The sequence below is a fragment of the Mytilus californianus genome, unplaced genomic scaffold (assembly GCF_021869535.1).
Source record: "Mytilus californianus isolate M0D057914Y unplaced genomic scaffold, xbMytCali1.0.p SCAF_9, whole genome shotgun sequence".
Lineage (NCBI taxonomy): Eukaryota > Metazoa > Mollusca > Bivalvia > Mytilida > Mytilidae > Mytilus > Mytilus californianus.
In genome coordinates this window covers 4,909,234-4,927,712 of record NW_026262745.1, presented here as the reverse complement: position 1 = coordinate 4,927,712, position 18,479 = coordinate 4,909,234, and the positions used below count along the sequence as shown (strand labels likewise).

The following is an 18,479-nucleotide window of genomic DNA, read 5'->3' as shown; positions in this document are numbered from 1 at the left end:
AAAATTTGTCCGATGACCCCGCCTACCAACCAAAATGGCTGACATGGCTAAAAATAGAACATAGGGGTAAAGTTCAGATTTTGGCTTATATCTCAGAAACTAAAGCATTTAAAGCAAATCTGACGCGGTAAAAATGTTCATCAGGTTAAGATCTATCTGCCCTAAAATTTTCAGACAAATCAGACAACCCGTTGTTGGGTTGCTGCCCCTGAACTGGTAATTTTAAAGAAATTTTTCAGTTTTTGGTTATTATCTTGAATATTATTATAGATAGAGATAAACTGTAAACAGCAATAATGTTCAGCATAGTAAGATCTACAAATAAGTCAACTTGACCAAAATGGTCAATTGTCCCCTTAAGCAGTTATTGCCCTTTACAGTCAATTTTTAACAATTTTTTGTAAATTTTTGTAATCTTTTACAAAAATCTTCTCCTCTGAAACTACTGAGAAAAATTTAACCAAACTTGGCCACAATCATCATTAGGGTATCTAGTTTAAAAAATGTGTCCGATGACCCTGCCTTCCAACCAACATGGCCGACATGGCTAAAAATAGAACATAGGGGTAAAATGCAAGTTTTGTCTATTATTTTTTGAACCGTTATAAATAGAGAAAATCTGAAAGGAGCAAAAATGCTCAGAATAATGAGCTCTACCAATTGTCCATATACGTCAAACTGTTAGACAAATTCTTTTAGGAGTTATTGCCCATAAATGACAAATTTTACCATTTTTTTTTCATTTTTGTCTGTCTGTCTGTCCGTCCGTCATCAACATGTCGGACATTAATTCAAAAATGCTTTAACCAATATGCATGAAACTTTGGTGAATTGTTTATATCTATTGACGTGAGCTCCCTTTCGTTTTTTATAAATTTCAGATTTACCATTTCCGAGTTTTGGGGTTTTATTCATTAAAAAAGGGGGGATTTTCCAGTTTTCGGACAATAACTCATAAACAATTTCACCAATTTGCATGAAACTTTTGTGAATTGTTCATATCTATTGATGTGAGCTCCCTTTCGTTTTATATAAGTTTCGGATTTACCGTTTCCGAGTTTTGGGGTTTTATTCATTAAAAAAGGGGGGATTTTCCAGTTTTCAGACAATAACTCAAAAACAACTTCACCAATTTGAAAGAAACTTTGGTGAATTGTTTATTTCTATCGACATGAGCTGCCTTTTGATTTTTATAAATTTCAGAATATATATTTATGGGGTTTTATTCATTACAAAAAGGGGGATTTTCCAGTTTTCAGACAATAACTCAAAAAATGCTTTCAGCATTTTTTATGAGACTTTGGTAAATTGTTTATATCTATTTTTGTAAGCTCCCTTTTGATTTTTATAAATTTTTGATTTTACATTTCAGAGTTATAAGATTTTATTTGTTTATAGTCTGACAAAAGATTTACTAAGTATTGCGCAACAGCACAGTGTATTGCACAACAGCAAGAAATCTTTCATATAACTAATTTCAAGTTCTTTGTTAACATTTATTCAGAAACCTATAATATATCAAATATTTAAGTAGAATCCAAATTCAGACCTGTATCAAGCTTGAATATTGTGTCCATTTTTGCCCCAACTGTTCAGGGTTGGACCTCTGCGGGCATATCAGGCTGCGCTCAGTGAAGCAGTTTATTGCCTATTATCATGAAAACTATGATATTTAGAGAGAATCATTTTTATTAGCTCACCTGGCCCGAAGGGCCAAGTGAGCTTTTCTCATCACTGGGCGTCCATCGTCCGTCGTCGTCCGTCGTCGGCGTTAACTTTTTACATTTTGAACTTCTTCTAGAGAACCACTGAATGGAATGAAACCAAACATGGCATGAATGTTCCTTATGAGGTGCTGACCAAGTGTTGTTACTTTGTAGCGGATCCATCATCCAAGATGGCCGCCAGCGGGGGACTTAGTTAAGCATAGGACCCTATGGGAAATACATACAAGTGTCTTCTTTTAGAGAACCACTGAATGGAATGAAACCAAACATTGCATGAATGTTTCTTATGAGGTGCTGACCGAGTGTTGTTACTTTGAAGCCGATCCATAATCCAAGATGGCCGCCAGCGGGGGACTTAGTTTAACATAGGACCCTAAGGGAAATACATACAAATGTCTTCTTTTAGAGAACCACTGAATGGAATGAAACCAAACATAGTATGGATGTTCCTTATGAGGTGCTGACCGAGTGTTGTTACTTTGAAGCCGATCCATTATCCAAGATGGCCGCCAGCGGGGGACTTAGTTTAACATAGGACCCTATGGGAAATACATACAAATGTCTTCTTTTAGAGAACCACTGAATGGAATGAAACCAAACATGGCATGAATGTTCCTTATGAGGTGCTGACCGAGTGTTGTTACTTTGAAGCCGATCCATAATCCAAGATGGCCGCCAGCGAGGGACTTAGTTTAACATGGGACCCTATGGGAAATACATACAAACGTCTTCTTTTAGAGAACCACTGAATGGAATGAAACCAAACATTGCAAGAATGTTCCTTATGAGGTACTGAACAAGTGTTGTTACTTTGAAGCGGATCCATCATCCAAGATGGCCACCAGTTTGGGACAGTGTTTAACAAAGGACCCTATGGACATTACATACACATGTCTTGTTTTAGAGAACCACTGAATGGAATGAAACCAAACATGGCATAAATGTTCCTTATGAGGTGCTGACCAAGTGTTGTTACTTTGAAGCTGATCCATCATCCAAGATGGCCGCCAGCGGGGACTTAGTTTAACATAGGACCCTATGGGAAATACATACAAATGTCTTCTTTTAGAGAACCACTTAATGGAATGAAACCAAACATGGCATGAATGTTCCTTAGGAGGTGCTGACCAAGTGTTGTAACTTTGAAGCCGATCCATAATCCAAGATGGCCGCCAGCGGGGGACTTAGTTTAACATAGGACCCTATGGGAAATACATACAAATGTCTTCTTTTAGAGAACCATTGAATGGAATGAAACCAAACATGGCATGAATGTTCCTTATAAGGTGCTGACCGAGTGTTGTTACTTTGAAGCCGATCCATCATCCAAGATGGCCGCCAGCGGGGAATTAGTTTAACATAGGACCCTAAGGGAAATACATACAAATGTCTTCTTTTAAGGAACCACTGAATGGAATGAAACCAAACATGGCATGAATGTTCCTTTTGAGGTGCTGACCAAGTGTTATTACTTTGAAGCCGATCCATAATCCAAGATGGCTGCCAGCAGGAGACTTAGTTTAACAAAGGACCCTACATGAAATACATACGAATGTCTTCTTTTAGAGAACCACTGAATGGAATGAAACCAAACATGGCATGAATGTTCCTTATGAGGTGCTGACCAAGTGTTGTTACTTTGAAGCCGATCCAGCATCCAAGATGGCCACCAGCTGGGGACAGTGTTTGACAAAGGACCCTATGGACAATACATACAAATGTCTTCTTTTAGAGAACCACTGAATGGATTGAAACCAAACATGGCATGAATGTTACTTATGAGGTGCTGACCAAGTGTTGTTACTTTGAAGCCGATTCATAATCAAAGATGGCCGCCTGCAGGGGACTTAGTTTAACATAGGACCCTATGGGAAATATTTACAAATGTCTTCTCTTAGAGAACTACTGAATGGAATGAAACCAAACATGGCATGAAAGTTCCTTATGAAGTGCTGACCAAGTGTTGTTACTTTGAAGCCAATCCATAATCCAAGATGGCCACCAGTTGGGGACAGTGTTTAACAAAGGACCCTATGGACATTACATACACATGTCTTCTTTTAGAGAACCACTGAATGGATTGAAACCAAACATGGCATGAATGTTACTTATGAGGTGCTGACTAAGTGTTGTTACTTTGAAGCTGATCCTTCATCCATGATGGCTGCCAGCGGGGGGACTTCCTTTAACATAAAACCTTATTGGAAATAAATACAAATGTCTTCTTCTAGAGGTGCACTGAATGGAATGAAACCAAACATGGCATAAATGTTTTTATTTATGAGGTGTTGATGAAGTGTTGCTACTTTATTGCTGATTTACTGTTCAAGATTGCCATCAGGATTTTTTATTAAATTACAGGGCCAATATTAAACCAAATTTGGCCTCACTCATTATTAGGGTATCTGTTATGATTTTAATCTATTTTAACATGATTTCCAAAACCAAAGTAGAATCAGGTGAGCGACACAGGCTCTTGAGAGCCTCTAGTTTTTCCGTTATGCCTTATATGATTTAAATTATAATAGATAAATAGACACTTTAAATCACAAAAATGATCAGCAAGGCAAGGTCTATTAAAAAGTAAATTTTTGCTGATATAGTTAGTCGACTGTCACTCTTCATAGGAGTGATTGCTCTTAAATGAGGATTTTTTTACCCTCTTTTGTGTTTTGAGCAAAAACTAAAGAAGATAGAGAGAAACTAAACAGACTAAAAGATCAGTAATACAAGATCAACAAAATAGAGATTTTTGTCATGAAGTCTATTCTCGTCTACAATGTTGGAGAGTGTCCTTTGTTTGATATGCACATAGACCAAGGTGAGCGACACAGGCTCTTTAGAGCCTCTAGTTTTTATTGTAAAGTTCACCTGAAAAATTTCACGTGAGATCCATGTGAATATCAATTCACGTGAGTTTCATGTATAAGCTCATTAGATGTGAATATCACGTGTAATTCCACCTAATGTAATAATACTGTATTTTGATTGGATGAGAGAAATGGTATTTTTCACAAATTTTCTATTTATTGAAATTTTCTTTTCTCTGCCGGTGTATTTGTCAGTAGGGAATTCTATGTGCCAAGGTATTTGCTAGCAAATACCATTGCAGATGGGAAATAACATGTCTAAAAATAATACTATGATTATATCTATTCTAATAGGACAAATGTATGGTTATTCTTTATATACTGCAACTCCTACAACTGTTCCAATTGAAATATTTAGGATAAAAACCATCATTTTTGAATTTGGAGCGAATGACGTATAAATTCCGAGAACCTGTAATTTTAATGACGTCATAAATAAAACTCTATGGAAACTCATTGTTAACGTTTAAAATAAGGCAATATACGGTCGGTGACTGTTCATCAGAAATGATTATAAGGTAAATTTGACTGCACAAATAGCACATCTCCAGTAGATACAAAGATTATACAGTCGAGCAGAAACTCAATAGGATACCTGATTACAATAAAAATTCTGAGGTCAAGATGGATACAAAGAACTTTCGGTGGAATAAAACAATTATATCATGCTTAGAAGGGGTTTTTGCCAAAATTATCGGTTTCCAGGTAAACAAATTTCCCTCGCCTAACAAATCTGGAAATTTGTTTACCTCTCAACCTGTATTTTGGCAAATACCCCTTGTAAGCATGATATATTTGTATAAAATTTTTGATGTGAATTTCACATGAGATTCAGGTAAAATTCATGTGAGCAAAATTTGCCTGTGTATAACTAATGATTTTGTTTTATTTCCAGTGAAGCCTTAGGTGTAGGATTCCGTCTAGGATTTTTAGGCTTGTTACACATGGATGTATTTAATCAGAGATTAGAACAGGAATATGATGCATCAGTTATTCCTACAGCTCCTAATGTCTCTTATAAAGGTACAACTACAGTAAAAGTTATCCAATATGAATTCAACATAAACATTTAAATCTTGTATGTACTTGATCAAGTCTTCTATCATACAATTTGCCATTCTAGTAAAAATATTGAAACAACACTTTATAAATTCCATGCATATGAAGTGCTTTTCTGGATTAAGCTTCATGAGGAACGCTCAAAGCAGAATATTCAAAACTAATAGATATGTATTAAGGTAATCAAGTTATGATTTACATGTAAGGTATACAAATATTTACTGGTCCCTGCTTCTATAATGAGTTAACAGTAATATGGGAATAACTATGTATGTTACAGTTCATTTATGTTTCTCCTTTGCTGGCAAAGACTTATCATTATTTATCTGTATGAAAATAAACTTAACAATTGAAAATTGTAAAACTAAACATTAATTAAAAGTATGAATATTAAATAGCAGGATATAAACACTATATATAACTGTAGGAATAGATCAAGTTTAGTGGTATCCATCTTTTTCTCAAACTTTTCTTCCTGTTCTTAATTTTTTAGAAATATATTGTATATTTTCTACTACATTGGATAGTTATATGTTTGTATTTTGCTTTATGTCAAAAATAGTGAACAGAAAAAGCCAGAAAATCAAAGATTTTATTATCATGACATAAACCCTTCTCAAATGTTACAACCAAATTCAATCTGTGAATAGAAAAGTTTTTCTTGAATTGAAACAGTCAAACATTTCAGCATATCAACCGTTTTAGGAATGTTGTGTACATGTGTTGCAAACCTAAAAAAACTGTATGGGAAGAGAGACAACTCAAAATATGTCATGAACATGGTATTATACTTTTATGAATATGTTGTAATTTACACAGAATCACACACTTTTTAACTAGTTGCATATATTTAAGGAATGACTGTAATATTTTTTCTGTCTATGAAGAAATAACATCAAAAATGTGGTGCACACTGAATAACCCGCGTAGGGGGTTATTTTAAAGTGTGCACCACATTTTTTGATATTTCGAATAGACAGAAAAAATATTACAGTCATTTCTTATAATTTAATTCTAAATTCCATTTTAAACCTGAGTAAACCATGAAAAAACGTTGATGACGTCACGGTCACATGACAAAATTATTTCTATGAGCTGATAAACAAAACAACGTCAGCCAATCAGAAGACGCGTTACATCCAAAATTAAATTATTTAGATTTATACAGATTTTTTTAAAGTCTGCAGTTATGATAATTTTTTATGAGTTAATGTAAACCAACTAATTTTCGTGGATACTTTATTTTCACGTTTAACCTTTTCTAGCCAACTTTGCGGTGATTTAATTTTGCAATTATCATATTTCTTGGTGTAGTTACATAAGAAAAGATCCAAGATTTACATAATCATGACGATTTATATTCGTGCTATTTTTCTACTAGTGAAAGTCACAAAAAAAAAATCGTTTGAAAAATTAATTGGTTTACAGTATTATGTAAGGAGTAGGTCCGGTAAGGGCCGATTTTGGCCTCAAATTTCAGGTTCATCTGATGAAATATTTTGGACACTTTTTAAACACTCAAGTGTCTACTTTAGTAGATTCAATTAGTTTATCTGAAAGATTTGGGCCGATTTAGTCACTAAAGACGCTCAAATTCAGGCTTAAATATTAAAAATCTATCAATTATGTCATAATATGACACTTTTCAGATGGTTTTTGTCAAAAATGAAAGTGGCCGCATTCGTGTTCATCCTCGACCTTTATATATGATATGTATTATCATCAAATACAACTTACATTTAAATATTACGAATGAACACGAATGCGGCCACTTCCATTTAAGACGAAAACCGTCTAAAAATTAACTCAAATGCTAAAATTGTGAAGATTTCAGTAATTTAGCATGACTTAATGATGTTAGTACCCGATACATGTGTATTGTATTGCCAAAAACAGCCCATATTTATGTAACAGAAGTATTCTTCTTTCCAATAAATAGCTAAAAGTTTACATTTTAACAATTTTGTAAAACTGCTATATTTTGGGGCCAAAAAGGGGTCTTACTGGACCTACTCCTTTAAATGAAATATACAAATTATTTTTTGGTTATCAAAAAGACAACTTTTACTCCCATCCTACTTTAACTATCTATTTTTTAAGGATATCTTTATTATACCCGCTGACAGTTACAATTGTTTTTTATTACTCATATGCTAGTATGTAACTAATGATATTGTTCTTTTTACAGTGAAGCCTTACATCTAAAACATTTAATTACTCAGAGCCTAAATATCCCATTTTTTTATGATTGCAGTCACAACGGTGCATTAGTACTGACATCTCACTTTTTGATTTTAGGTTGATTCTGTAATTAATGAGTCTGTCAAATGCAACTGTCAATTAGAAATAATCTAGCATTTATTAATAGTTAACTGTACCGGAAAAAATTTATTTATTCTATAGCTCATATTTTTTTTTTTATATAGAAAGACACTTTTTTTTTTACTTGCAAATGTGAACCAAAAAAGTATAACACGCCCTTATCATATTTTGTAGTAAAAATAAAAGGTGACAAGAATATAAAGTTTTATGGTGCTGAGGAGATAACTATACTTAATCCATGTAAAGTAAGTGACAATGAAGATTTTATAGTTCGTGATTGTTCTCAAAGTTTTGTTGCATGCAAATAAAGAATGGGGATATATATATGTATGTAACACTCCCAAACGTGTCCGATTCCCCCAAACGTGTCTATTCTCCCCAAACGTGTCCGTAATATTCAATGTTGTCCAAACGTGTCCGACAATTGTTATTCGCCAAAACGTGTCTATTGTTAAACGCCAGAACGTCTCACGTCTTTTAGCGCTAATAAATGTATGTCCTAAATGACATCAATAACGTTTACGACAATTCTATGATGGGGGACACAGTTGATGAAGTGGTCATTTATTATCATTAGATTGTTCATTGCCGGTTGTGAATGATGATCATAATTTCAAATTTAATCTGTAACATATGAATTAACTTTTGACTGAAATTGTTTATTGTTCAGTTGCAAGTATTTCATGCTCATTTAGAGTAAACATACACATAATTTTAGTACAGTTCAATTAATCGTTTACTAAGTGAATTATTTTGTACTAATAAACTCTGATGATGCCTTTATATTAATCCGAATATTGCACGGTGGGCTTTCAGCAGAATTGACTTCCCTTTTTTCAACAGTTCTTGTATTTTAAAAGCTCTTCATAGATCATAAACTGGTTATCAGATTTTTTAATACATTTTAGGTTTCGAGCATCACTAAAGACACACAAACAAGAGACATAACGTCCAGTGCCAAATATTTCATGCATTGTTTGAACGACATCATGTTTACAATAAATACTGTAGAAAGGTTTTATTATCATACCGGGAATTTAGGATTAGGCCTTAATTTTTACCGTTATTCAGGATTAACACTAGTTGGGATTTTAATCTAAAAAATTTATTTCTATTTTTTAATGAAAAAGTCAAATGAGTGTAACGTGAGGGTTGAAAAAGCAATAACCAAATAACCTATGTATTTATAATATGGACCATATGATAGTTCCAGTAAAAGAAAACAAATGGAGGTTGATATGGACATGTTTGGGGGATTGGGCAAGTATTGGTGTTTATTAAAAAATGGACACGTTTGGGCGTTTAAACAAATGACACGCTTTGGCGCCCTTTTACATTAAGACTTGTTTTGCAGTTCAGTGACGTCATGTGGACATGTTTGGGGGAATCGGACATGTTTGGGGGGAAGGACACATTTCTGAGTGTTACATATATATATATATATATATATATATATATATATATATAAGAACTTCCCTGCTAATCCCTCTATCTGTCAATTAAAACTGCAAATCCAACTGAGAGACAGATGAAATTTCGCATATTATTGTTCACCAAATGAAAATATATACAATGAGACATCATGAAATGTTGCTATGGAACTTTTTTTTAAAATTTTAAATTGATTTTGACTCAGTGGGCACATGAATTTAAATTGAACTTTATACAAATTTTAAACAAAGATACAAGTAATTCTGGCCTCTATTCTTGAAGGGGAGTTCGAAGATGTGCACAGCAAACTATAGGTTCCTTATCACAGTTTATTATAGGATTTGATTGGGGACAATGCCTCTCATCTTATTTTTCAGAGCTAAGATTTATATTTGAGGTTTATATGATATACACCATGTATAGATTAGGTATTCTATCCATTACAAATAAACAGGTACATAATTTGAAAAAAAAATGTAACAGTAGTAAAATAGTGTACCATTCTACTACAGTGTTATGTGAGATGTATACTAGTTACTTATAAAAGACGATTTTTTTAGCAAACTGAAATTAGAAACAACAAACAAATCAAATTCACCAAAATAGACATCTAGAGGTCACTTTATGGTGATGTTTGTTGTCAAAACTTTTATCATGTACACTCTTATTGAATATAAATTCTTTGAACTGAACTGTATAAAGAGAACCTTCTTTTGTAATCTTATTTCTTTCCATGATGATTGATTGTAAAGATTGAAACATATAAAAGGAGTCTTTACACAAAGTACAATGACATGTTAATCTTACTTACAGCTACCAGATCCTAGTATAATAGAAGCCCAGTATGAACCTATGGTGTATAGTACTATTATAGTTCCTGTTGATTATATTGGAGACATTAATCCCCTCTGTATGGTAAGTATATCTAACTTACAGTTACCAGATCCTAATATAATAGAAGCCCAGTATGAACCTATGGTGTATAGTACTATTATAGTTCCTGTTGATTATATTGGAGACATTAATCCCCTCTGTATGGTAAGTATATCTAACTTACAGTTACCAGATCCTAATATAATAGAAGCCCAGTATGAACCTATGGTGTATAGTACTATTATAGTTCCTGTTGATTATATTGGAGACATTAATCCCCTCTGTATGGTAAGTATATCTAACTTACAGTTACCAGATCCTAATATAATAGAAGCCCAGTATGAACCTATGGTGTATAGTACTATTATAGTTCCTGTTGATTATATTGGAGACATTAATCCCCTCTGTATGGTAAGTATATCTAACTTACAGTTACCAGATCCTAATATAATAGAAGCCCAGTATGAACCTATGGTGTATAGTACTATTATAGTTCCTGTTGATTATATTGGTGACATTAATGATAGTAATGATAATAATAATAATTCTTTATTTAGGGAGGGTTACACAGTTAGCTATAACACTAATCTTCCTTGAGGCCCTCATGAAATACATTGAAATATAACAAACAGAAAATTACAAAATAATCAAACAAACACACACACAAGAATAATCAAATAAGAAACTGTTATAAAATATACAATTTTCAAAACAGGTAAAAAATGTTGAATTCATATAATATTAGCATCATTCAAATTACCTCAACCATATTTAAAGTTTAAGTGTGTGAATATTATTATGCGTATAAAATTACACAGCTTCTTAATGTTCCAACAAGTAATTTTTTAAATCTTTTTTGAATGAGCTTGTACTTGAGGTTGATTTTTTCAAGGATATTGGTAAGTTATTCCATAAAACTTTGTATGGTAAGTTTGTCTACAGTAGCTTGTGGCATTATGTCAGTGAAGTCAATTTAAATCCTGGATGAAAAGAATGAAATAGAATTATTGAATAACTTTTTTCATATTTTTGTCCCACAAAGTATGAATAATACAGAATGCAAGACATAAGGATGCTACTTCAGAAAGGATGGTGACAAATGTGTAAACTATTTTGTATTGAGCACAATTTTTTAAAAGGAAATTAAAGAAACCTGGATTTTTGAATGCAGATGTCTCAGGGTTAGTAGATCTAGGAACTTTGAAAGGTGGAATAATAATCTGACGTCCCTTTCTGGCATACCAGTACATGTATTTCTGTTGTCCATAATTGCAGTATCAATATTTAGTGATTGCTTAAAAAACTAGTTGTATTGGCTTATTCCCTCACAAATAAGCATTAACATGATTAAGTCAATATATTTGGTGTATAAAAAGTTTCTTAGGTGTGCATATCTGTCTTGCAGAAATCATCTGACCTTGAACTCATTTACATGGTTCATAGAATTGGTCAATATTAAGTTTCATTAAAAGATATTTTCCTCAGATACCATAAGCAATCAGGTCAACCATTTTAGTGTATGGAAGGTTTTAAAGTAAGCATATTTGTCTTGCAGGGTTCATCCAAGTTTGACCTCATTATCATAAATCATTGATTTTGTTAAATTTATGTGATACTTATAGTCAAAACTTGATAATATAAAATTCAATCCTGATCAATAAAAGACGTTTTAGCTTATGCACTCTTGTCTTAACAAGGTTTAGCAGCTTTTTTTTCTATTGTCTAAGTATGTAAAAAGTTCAAAACAAATTTGTCATAAGCATATCCTTTTGTTCCTTAATTGGGTATTACAATTCAGTGTTGAAACTTGATAGAAAATTTATAAGATACTGTTCTTGAAATTTTAGATGTGATGAAGAAATGTCTATTTAAAGTTATGTATGGAGTTTTAGAAGTAATTGGAAAATTTGTATGATTAATAAGACAACTGAAAAGATTGATTAACTTGCTGAAAATAATTTGAAGATTCCAACATTTAGACTGTCAAATGACAAAAAAAATAAAAACAAAACACAACAAAGTTTTATAGACGCACTAGTTATAAAAAACTTTTCTTACCAAATTTTAAATATCAGGATATGGAAAAGATAAAGTGTTAAATTTGACCTTGTTGACCCTTTCTGAATAATAGATTTTGATTATGTTGTAGGAAAGAAGAGGTGAAATATTAGACCAAAGCTACATTGATGATACAAGAATTATGTTTAAAGTGATTTTCCCATTAAATGAGATTTTGATAGATTTCTATGACGAATTGAAATCTGTTTCATCAGGATATGCAAGGTACACTATTACTGCAAATACTTGAGTTTCTTTTGGGGAAATAGATATGGGATTAATATAGTGAATTGATAGTTTCTATGAATCATAAAACCTGTGTTTTTGTCTAGTCCTGTTGTTCATGTTTATGACCAACTTTGGACTTGTCATAAGTGAAATAGTCCAAACTGCATCTTTTACATACACATTTCTGTTGACTGAAGTACTGTTTAAATTCTTTTAACCTTGTTAACAATCTATCTTTTAAACTCTTTAGAAAGAAACAAAAATAAAAATAAGCTTCCCTATACATCAATATCATATTCACTTAATCAAATTTTGTTTCACATTATGCTCTCTTTAAACTGGGACCAGTTCACAAAATTTTATTTTAAGTAGCATACTCTGTACTACTTAAATAAAAACTAACAATTTAATGGTCAAAATTGAATGTTGTTTTGAAATGTTTTTTCTATTACTGTTTACTGCTATTGTCTTTTGAAAAATAATGTTGAGGAAATCTTGTCTAATAATCAGTAGATATTTAAAAGGAATTCCCACACTGTATCTCATCATATGATATGATAATTATTAATTGTCCATATCACACTGCCTCTGTAGTACATGTTTAATAATTATTATTATAATACATTGAATTAGTTGCAGTGAATTAATGTGTAATTTGGTCATTCTTAGAATTTACCTATATTTGAATTCATGGATTAGTTGTTTTATAAAAAAATTACATTAATTTTGGTAGAACAAAAATTTCATCATCATATTAATTGGGCAATAGATCTCTTCAATATGTATTGTATTTTATTTATTATTACATTCACGGATTTATAGACCTTTTTTAATCTCCAAAGATTTGGATTTTAGAGGATTTTATTGTTTTTAATGTCGGTTTTATATTTCATGCTTCAGATATGACATAAATTTATGAAAAAATTCCTCTTTATTTCTTTTTCCATAATTTTGAGCTGACTTATTTAAAAATTGGCAGACATAAGCTTTTTGAAATGTTTGAAATATCTGTTTCAGTTTTGATTATGAAGATCATGGATATCAGGAGTCAGATTTAGTGAAGGTTGGTAGAATATGAAGATAGTTGTAGTTCTAAAATTACACCAATTATAAACAAACAGATCATAAACTCATCATTCAAACTTTATGAGCAACATGAATGGTGCCATCAGTGGAGCAGGATCTGTTTACACTTCAGAAGCACATGTGATCACTCCCAGTTTTTGGTGTTATTTTGTTTTTCTGCACATCACAAGATAACTCATGAACTTTTAAAGCAATGTTGTATTCAGTAACAATTATTTAATCAACTTGCAATGCTTATCTTTTTGATTTTACGACAGTCTTATCATGATCTTCAGGTGAAGCTCTAAACTTCTTGGGTTTCTCCTAAAAAATCTTCCTTCAGCAGATTAAGTGGAGTGACTGTCATTAAAGCAATGTCATAAGAGAGATTTATTAAAGTTTTAGCAAAAGTAGGTTAATTTTAATAACATTTTGGCGGAATTAACATAGAGCACAACCGGTGCCCAAAACTATTTTTTGCCAGTGACAAGATCAACACAAAATGCATTTTTATGTTTGAATAGGTTTTCAGCCAATGGTTGTGCTCTATATTAATTGAAAATAAAAATAAGGAGATGTGGTATGATTGCCTATGAGACAACTATCCACCAAAGTTCAAATGAAGTGGATGTAAGCAATTATAGGCAACCACACAGCCTTCAACAATGAGAAAAACCCATACCGTATAGTCAGCTATAAAAGGCCTCGACAGGAAAAATATGAACAATTCAATTGAGAAAACTAACGGCCTAATTTTTAACAAAACAAATATGCTATACATGAACCAACGACAACCACTGAATTTCACAATTTATTGAATTTTCAGTGGTTTCGTTGCAGTATATCGAATATATTAGGGCTAATTTGGCCCCAAATCGTACCTTCTGCTTTGTGTATGTTAATTCAAAAGCCGCCCATATTACCATGAATGTATTTTGTAGATAATCTATTTATTGAATGGAAAAGAATTAGATGAACTTACAATGATAAGCCATATAACTAAAGCCAGACAGAAAGGCAGAGAAATTGTTGAGAAACTGTGTAAATCTATACCAAGACAATTGTTTAAAGTGTCTGTACAGGCCTGTGTTGGTGGTAAAGTGTTAGCTAGGGAAGATATTCAACCTTACAGGAAGGATGTTACTGCAAAATGTGTAAGTTAACATCAGATCTATAGTCTCAAAGACATGTATGTGCATAAATGCTAGCTCATTGTTGTTTTGTTCTGTTGTCTAGGCAGTTGCTTAATTTTGAAGGGTTGAGTACACGTCTATCTTTTATTGTAATTCATATTATTGTTACAAAGTATGTTCTGGTGGCAACAGCTATTTATTTACATAACACTACATTTCACAGATTGTTCAAGTAATTAGAGAGAAAGAAAAAAATGGACTAATGTAGTTTTACTACTATGGATTAATTATTATTCGTTGGATACCAATTTTCATGGATTTCAGAGATACAGGTGAAACACGAAATTAAATGTTCAACGAATAACAAATTTTCTATAGGCTTGTATGCAGACTTCGGCAAAACCACGAAATTAAATATCCATGAACATGTAAGTTTTCCTTACTCCATGAAAACTGGTACCCACGAAAATAAATGAATCCACAGTATTATGAATACACATGTTATTTTCATTTTAATGTAAAACAAACATCATCATCATCAGGATGTGGAAGAGTTTTTTTCCTATGTTTTTTAGCTTAGAAAGTTTAGTCTTTTACCATAGAAAAGTTTACAGTTTCGGCAACCAGTATTATGCTGGAGATTTTAAAAGAAATGATATAAATTTAATGTTTATATGAAAACAAGTTTTATGACAATTTTTCAGAATGTTTTCTTAACAGGTGAAAATGATATCATGCACCAAGAATATGGTTTACAGTTATAAGACTATGAAAATGAATACACATGGAAATCTTACATAGAGGCACTCTCAAGAGTTTAAATGTCTGAGTATCAATTGAAATTCATTTAGTTTATACTGGAAAGGTGACATATGATAACTATAATTTATAAGGAATGTACAAAATGTTTAGACATTAAAAAGTGTCAGTCCATATCTTAATGTATGAATAATGATTGATCATAAAAGATTTTTGATATGCATTGATTAAATTACACATTATTTATACATATATATTCCAGTATGGAGGAGATATCACTAGAAAGAACAAGTTATTAAAGAGACAGGCAGAGGGGAAAAAGAAAATGCGAATGATAGGAAAAATCAGTGTGCCAAAAGACGTATTCATTAAAGTTTTGACTAAATAAATTATTTATGAATAAAATTCTACTTATGCTTACATTTTATTTTTTATAAACGAGGGAATTTACACAATATTTTTGTTTATCAAAGTATGGAGGATTATTTCATCCACCAAATTTTTTTCTGAATACACATGCTATAAGTATTATTGCTTTCCAAAGTGGATGTTTTCCCATTCTCAGACCTTTAATTTTACAAATTAATTTTGTGATCTTAATTAATTGATTTTTTTAACAAAAGATAATTTTTTGTCCATTATCTTGAAAAGATCTATAGGTAAAGAAAATCTGATATGGGCAGAAAAGGTCAGAATTAGAAGATCTACATACTGACCATTTAACAAAAAATGTAAAGAGTAAAAATGATCAGAAAGACAAGATCAATAAAAATTAAAGAAAAAAATTATATTCTAGTTTACAATGTTAGAGATGCATATAGATCCAGATGAGCGACACAGGCTCTTTAGAGCCTATAGTTACATCATGTGCAAAAATTATAGAAGACAGAGAGAAACTGTACACAGTAAAAATTCACAGCATGAGATTTTAACATTATAATATATTCTTGTCTGCAGTGTTTAAGGGTGGGCATTGTTGAAGATGCACAAAGATCCAGGTGAACAACACAGACTCTTTAGAACCTTTAGTGTTTGATATTTATGAAATCTCCCATTGAACACTATTCTCAGGATATAGAGGTCAAACTTCTCCCTATTAAGAAAAGTTCTTCCAATTTATTTGTTTTTATCATAGAAAAATGTCTCATATTTGTCTATTAGCATCAACAACAAACTGACATGTACACTTAAGACAAATATATTGCCATTGCATTAAAACATAAAAATATTGTTAAAATAAAATTGATTATGAAATATATACATATCAATCACTGATAATAAAAACAACTCAAAAGGACCCAAAGGATGATGTACTATTTTAAAAGCCTCCAAGAAGCAAGGGATGAGTTTTACTCCCTTGCCAACCTTACCTGACCAAAGGATAAAAAACTCCCTTCAAGGTCAACCATACAACTGTAGGCGGAAACGATGTAACATACAAACTAATTGCCACTATCATATGAGTCCTCAATTATAAAAAAAAGAAGATGGTAAAAAAATTAACCAAAAGTTCAGTTTTATAATTGCCAAAAATATCACACAATACAACAGACAACATCATCCAGCACAAAGTGTGTATGAAAAAAAAACTTAGTTATTGCATAAAAAATTAATATGAATAAAACACACTTTAAATGAAAATAAAATAGAATGATCACCAAATTAAGAAAATAGTTTCAAACTGGAAAATACAAAGAGATTTGATCACACAAAATAATACATTTTAGGGACTAATGCTTTTTCTCCTGATCATTCAATGTAATAATATCTCAAATTAGGATAGAATGTATGTCTTAAAGGTACATACCTTATTTATTATGATGAATACAATGGGAGGGGTAACCTTTCATGAAATTTTCTCCTATTATCTGCAGCTAGACCTTAACTTAGCTGTCTTCTATGATAGAATTGTGCTATTTGGCATGTGATGCATAGAATAATAACTAATTGAACTTGACCTTTGAACTTGAGGTCACTCATGATATTAATGTTTAAATATAACCGTATGACCTTAACCTTTAACCTACGGTCAAGTCATTAGTTTTTGCATTGCCTAGATGAAGTCATGAAGGCAAGACCTTGGCAGCTTGGCTTACTCTTATTAGTGTTGTCAGCATCTGCAGCAGCTATGGTAAGTTGCTATGATAAAGGAAACCACTACTGGTAGGTCAATGATATTTGGCATATATTTGTATTATAAAAATATGAGAATGTGGTATAATTGCCAATTAGACAACTCTCCACTGCGCATTGGCACTTCTCATATCCATGGAGAATATAAGACCCGGCCCCCTCAGTCATGGTTTATTAACTGAAATTTTGGGTAGTTTCCATGTTAATGTTTGTGATAAGGTAAGTTTAAGGGGAATCCCTGTTGATAAGTCAATGATATTTTGTATACAGTTGCATTAACATATCTCCTATCGATAGAGATCATTTGGCCCTTTACCCTCAGTCATGATATAAAAATAAGATGATGTGGTATGATTGCAAATATGACAACTTCCAACAGAGACTTAATGATGTAACAGTTAGCAACTATAGGTCACCATACAGCCTTCAATAATAAGCATTACGGTTACCCATACCGCATCGTGAGCTATAAAAGGCCCCGTCATAACAAACGTATAACATCACCAGTCGTTCAGTTACTATGACCATTTGCATTAATATTTAAAGGGTTGTTATTTTAATTTCAATATCTGCTTTATACTATCAAAACTACAAATAGGAGAGACATCTCTGTGTCAAGATTTTATACGAAAAATAGGCTACCTATTAGTTATTGTCCCATACCATATCTTACTGATTTGCGTTGCTTGGAGAATTCGGTATGCACTGCATATATTTGTTTTTCTGTAAAAATTACACTCGAAAGGGATGGTTCGTACTTTGACCTATAATGGTTTACTTTTACAAATTGTGACTTGGATTTAGAGTTGTCTCATTGGCAC

The 18,479-nt window shown here is 32.1% G+C and overlaps 1 protein-coding gene across 4 annotated transcripts in view; it reads left to right on the top strand.

Moving 5' to 3' along the window:
• Positions 1–15,945, top strand: part of LOC127715453 (translation factor Guf1, mitochondrial-like) — a 29,867-nt gene extending 13,922 nt beyond the window's left edge. The window contains exons 12-18 of one of the 4 annotated variants that reach the window (XM_052221495.1): positions 5,493–5,620; positions 8,153–8,223; positions 10,592–10,693; positions 12,432–12,565; positions 13,586–13,631; positions 14,575–14,787; positions 15,788–15,945. In XM_052221495.1, the coding sequence (XP_052077455.1) occupies positions 5,493–5,620; positions 8,153–8,223; positions 10,592–10,693; positions 12,432–12,565; positions 13,586–13,631; positions 14,575–14,787; positions 15,788–15,913 (820 nt within the window). In that variant the 3' untranslated portion in view covers positions 15,914–15,945. Of the gene's footprint in view, positions 1–5,492; positions 5,621–8,152; positions 8,224–10,222; positions 10,325–10,345; positions 10,448–10,468; positions 10,571–10,591; positions 10,694–12,431; positions 12,566–13,585; positions 13,632–14,574; positions 14,788–15,787 lie in introns of all 4 variants that reach the window. The other 3 variants (XM_052221496.1, XM_052221494.1, XM_052221493.1) reach the window with 3 other exon arrangements.
• Positions 15,946–18,479: the final 2,534 nt, after the last annotated feature.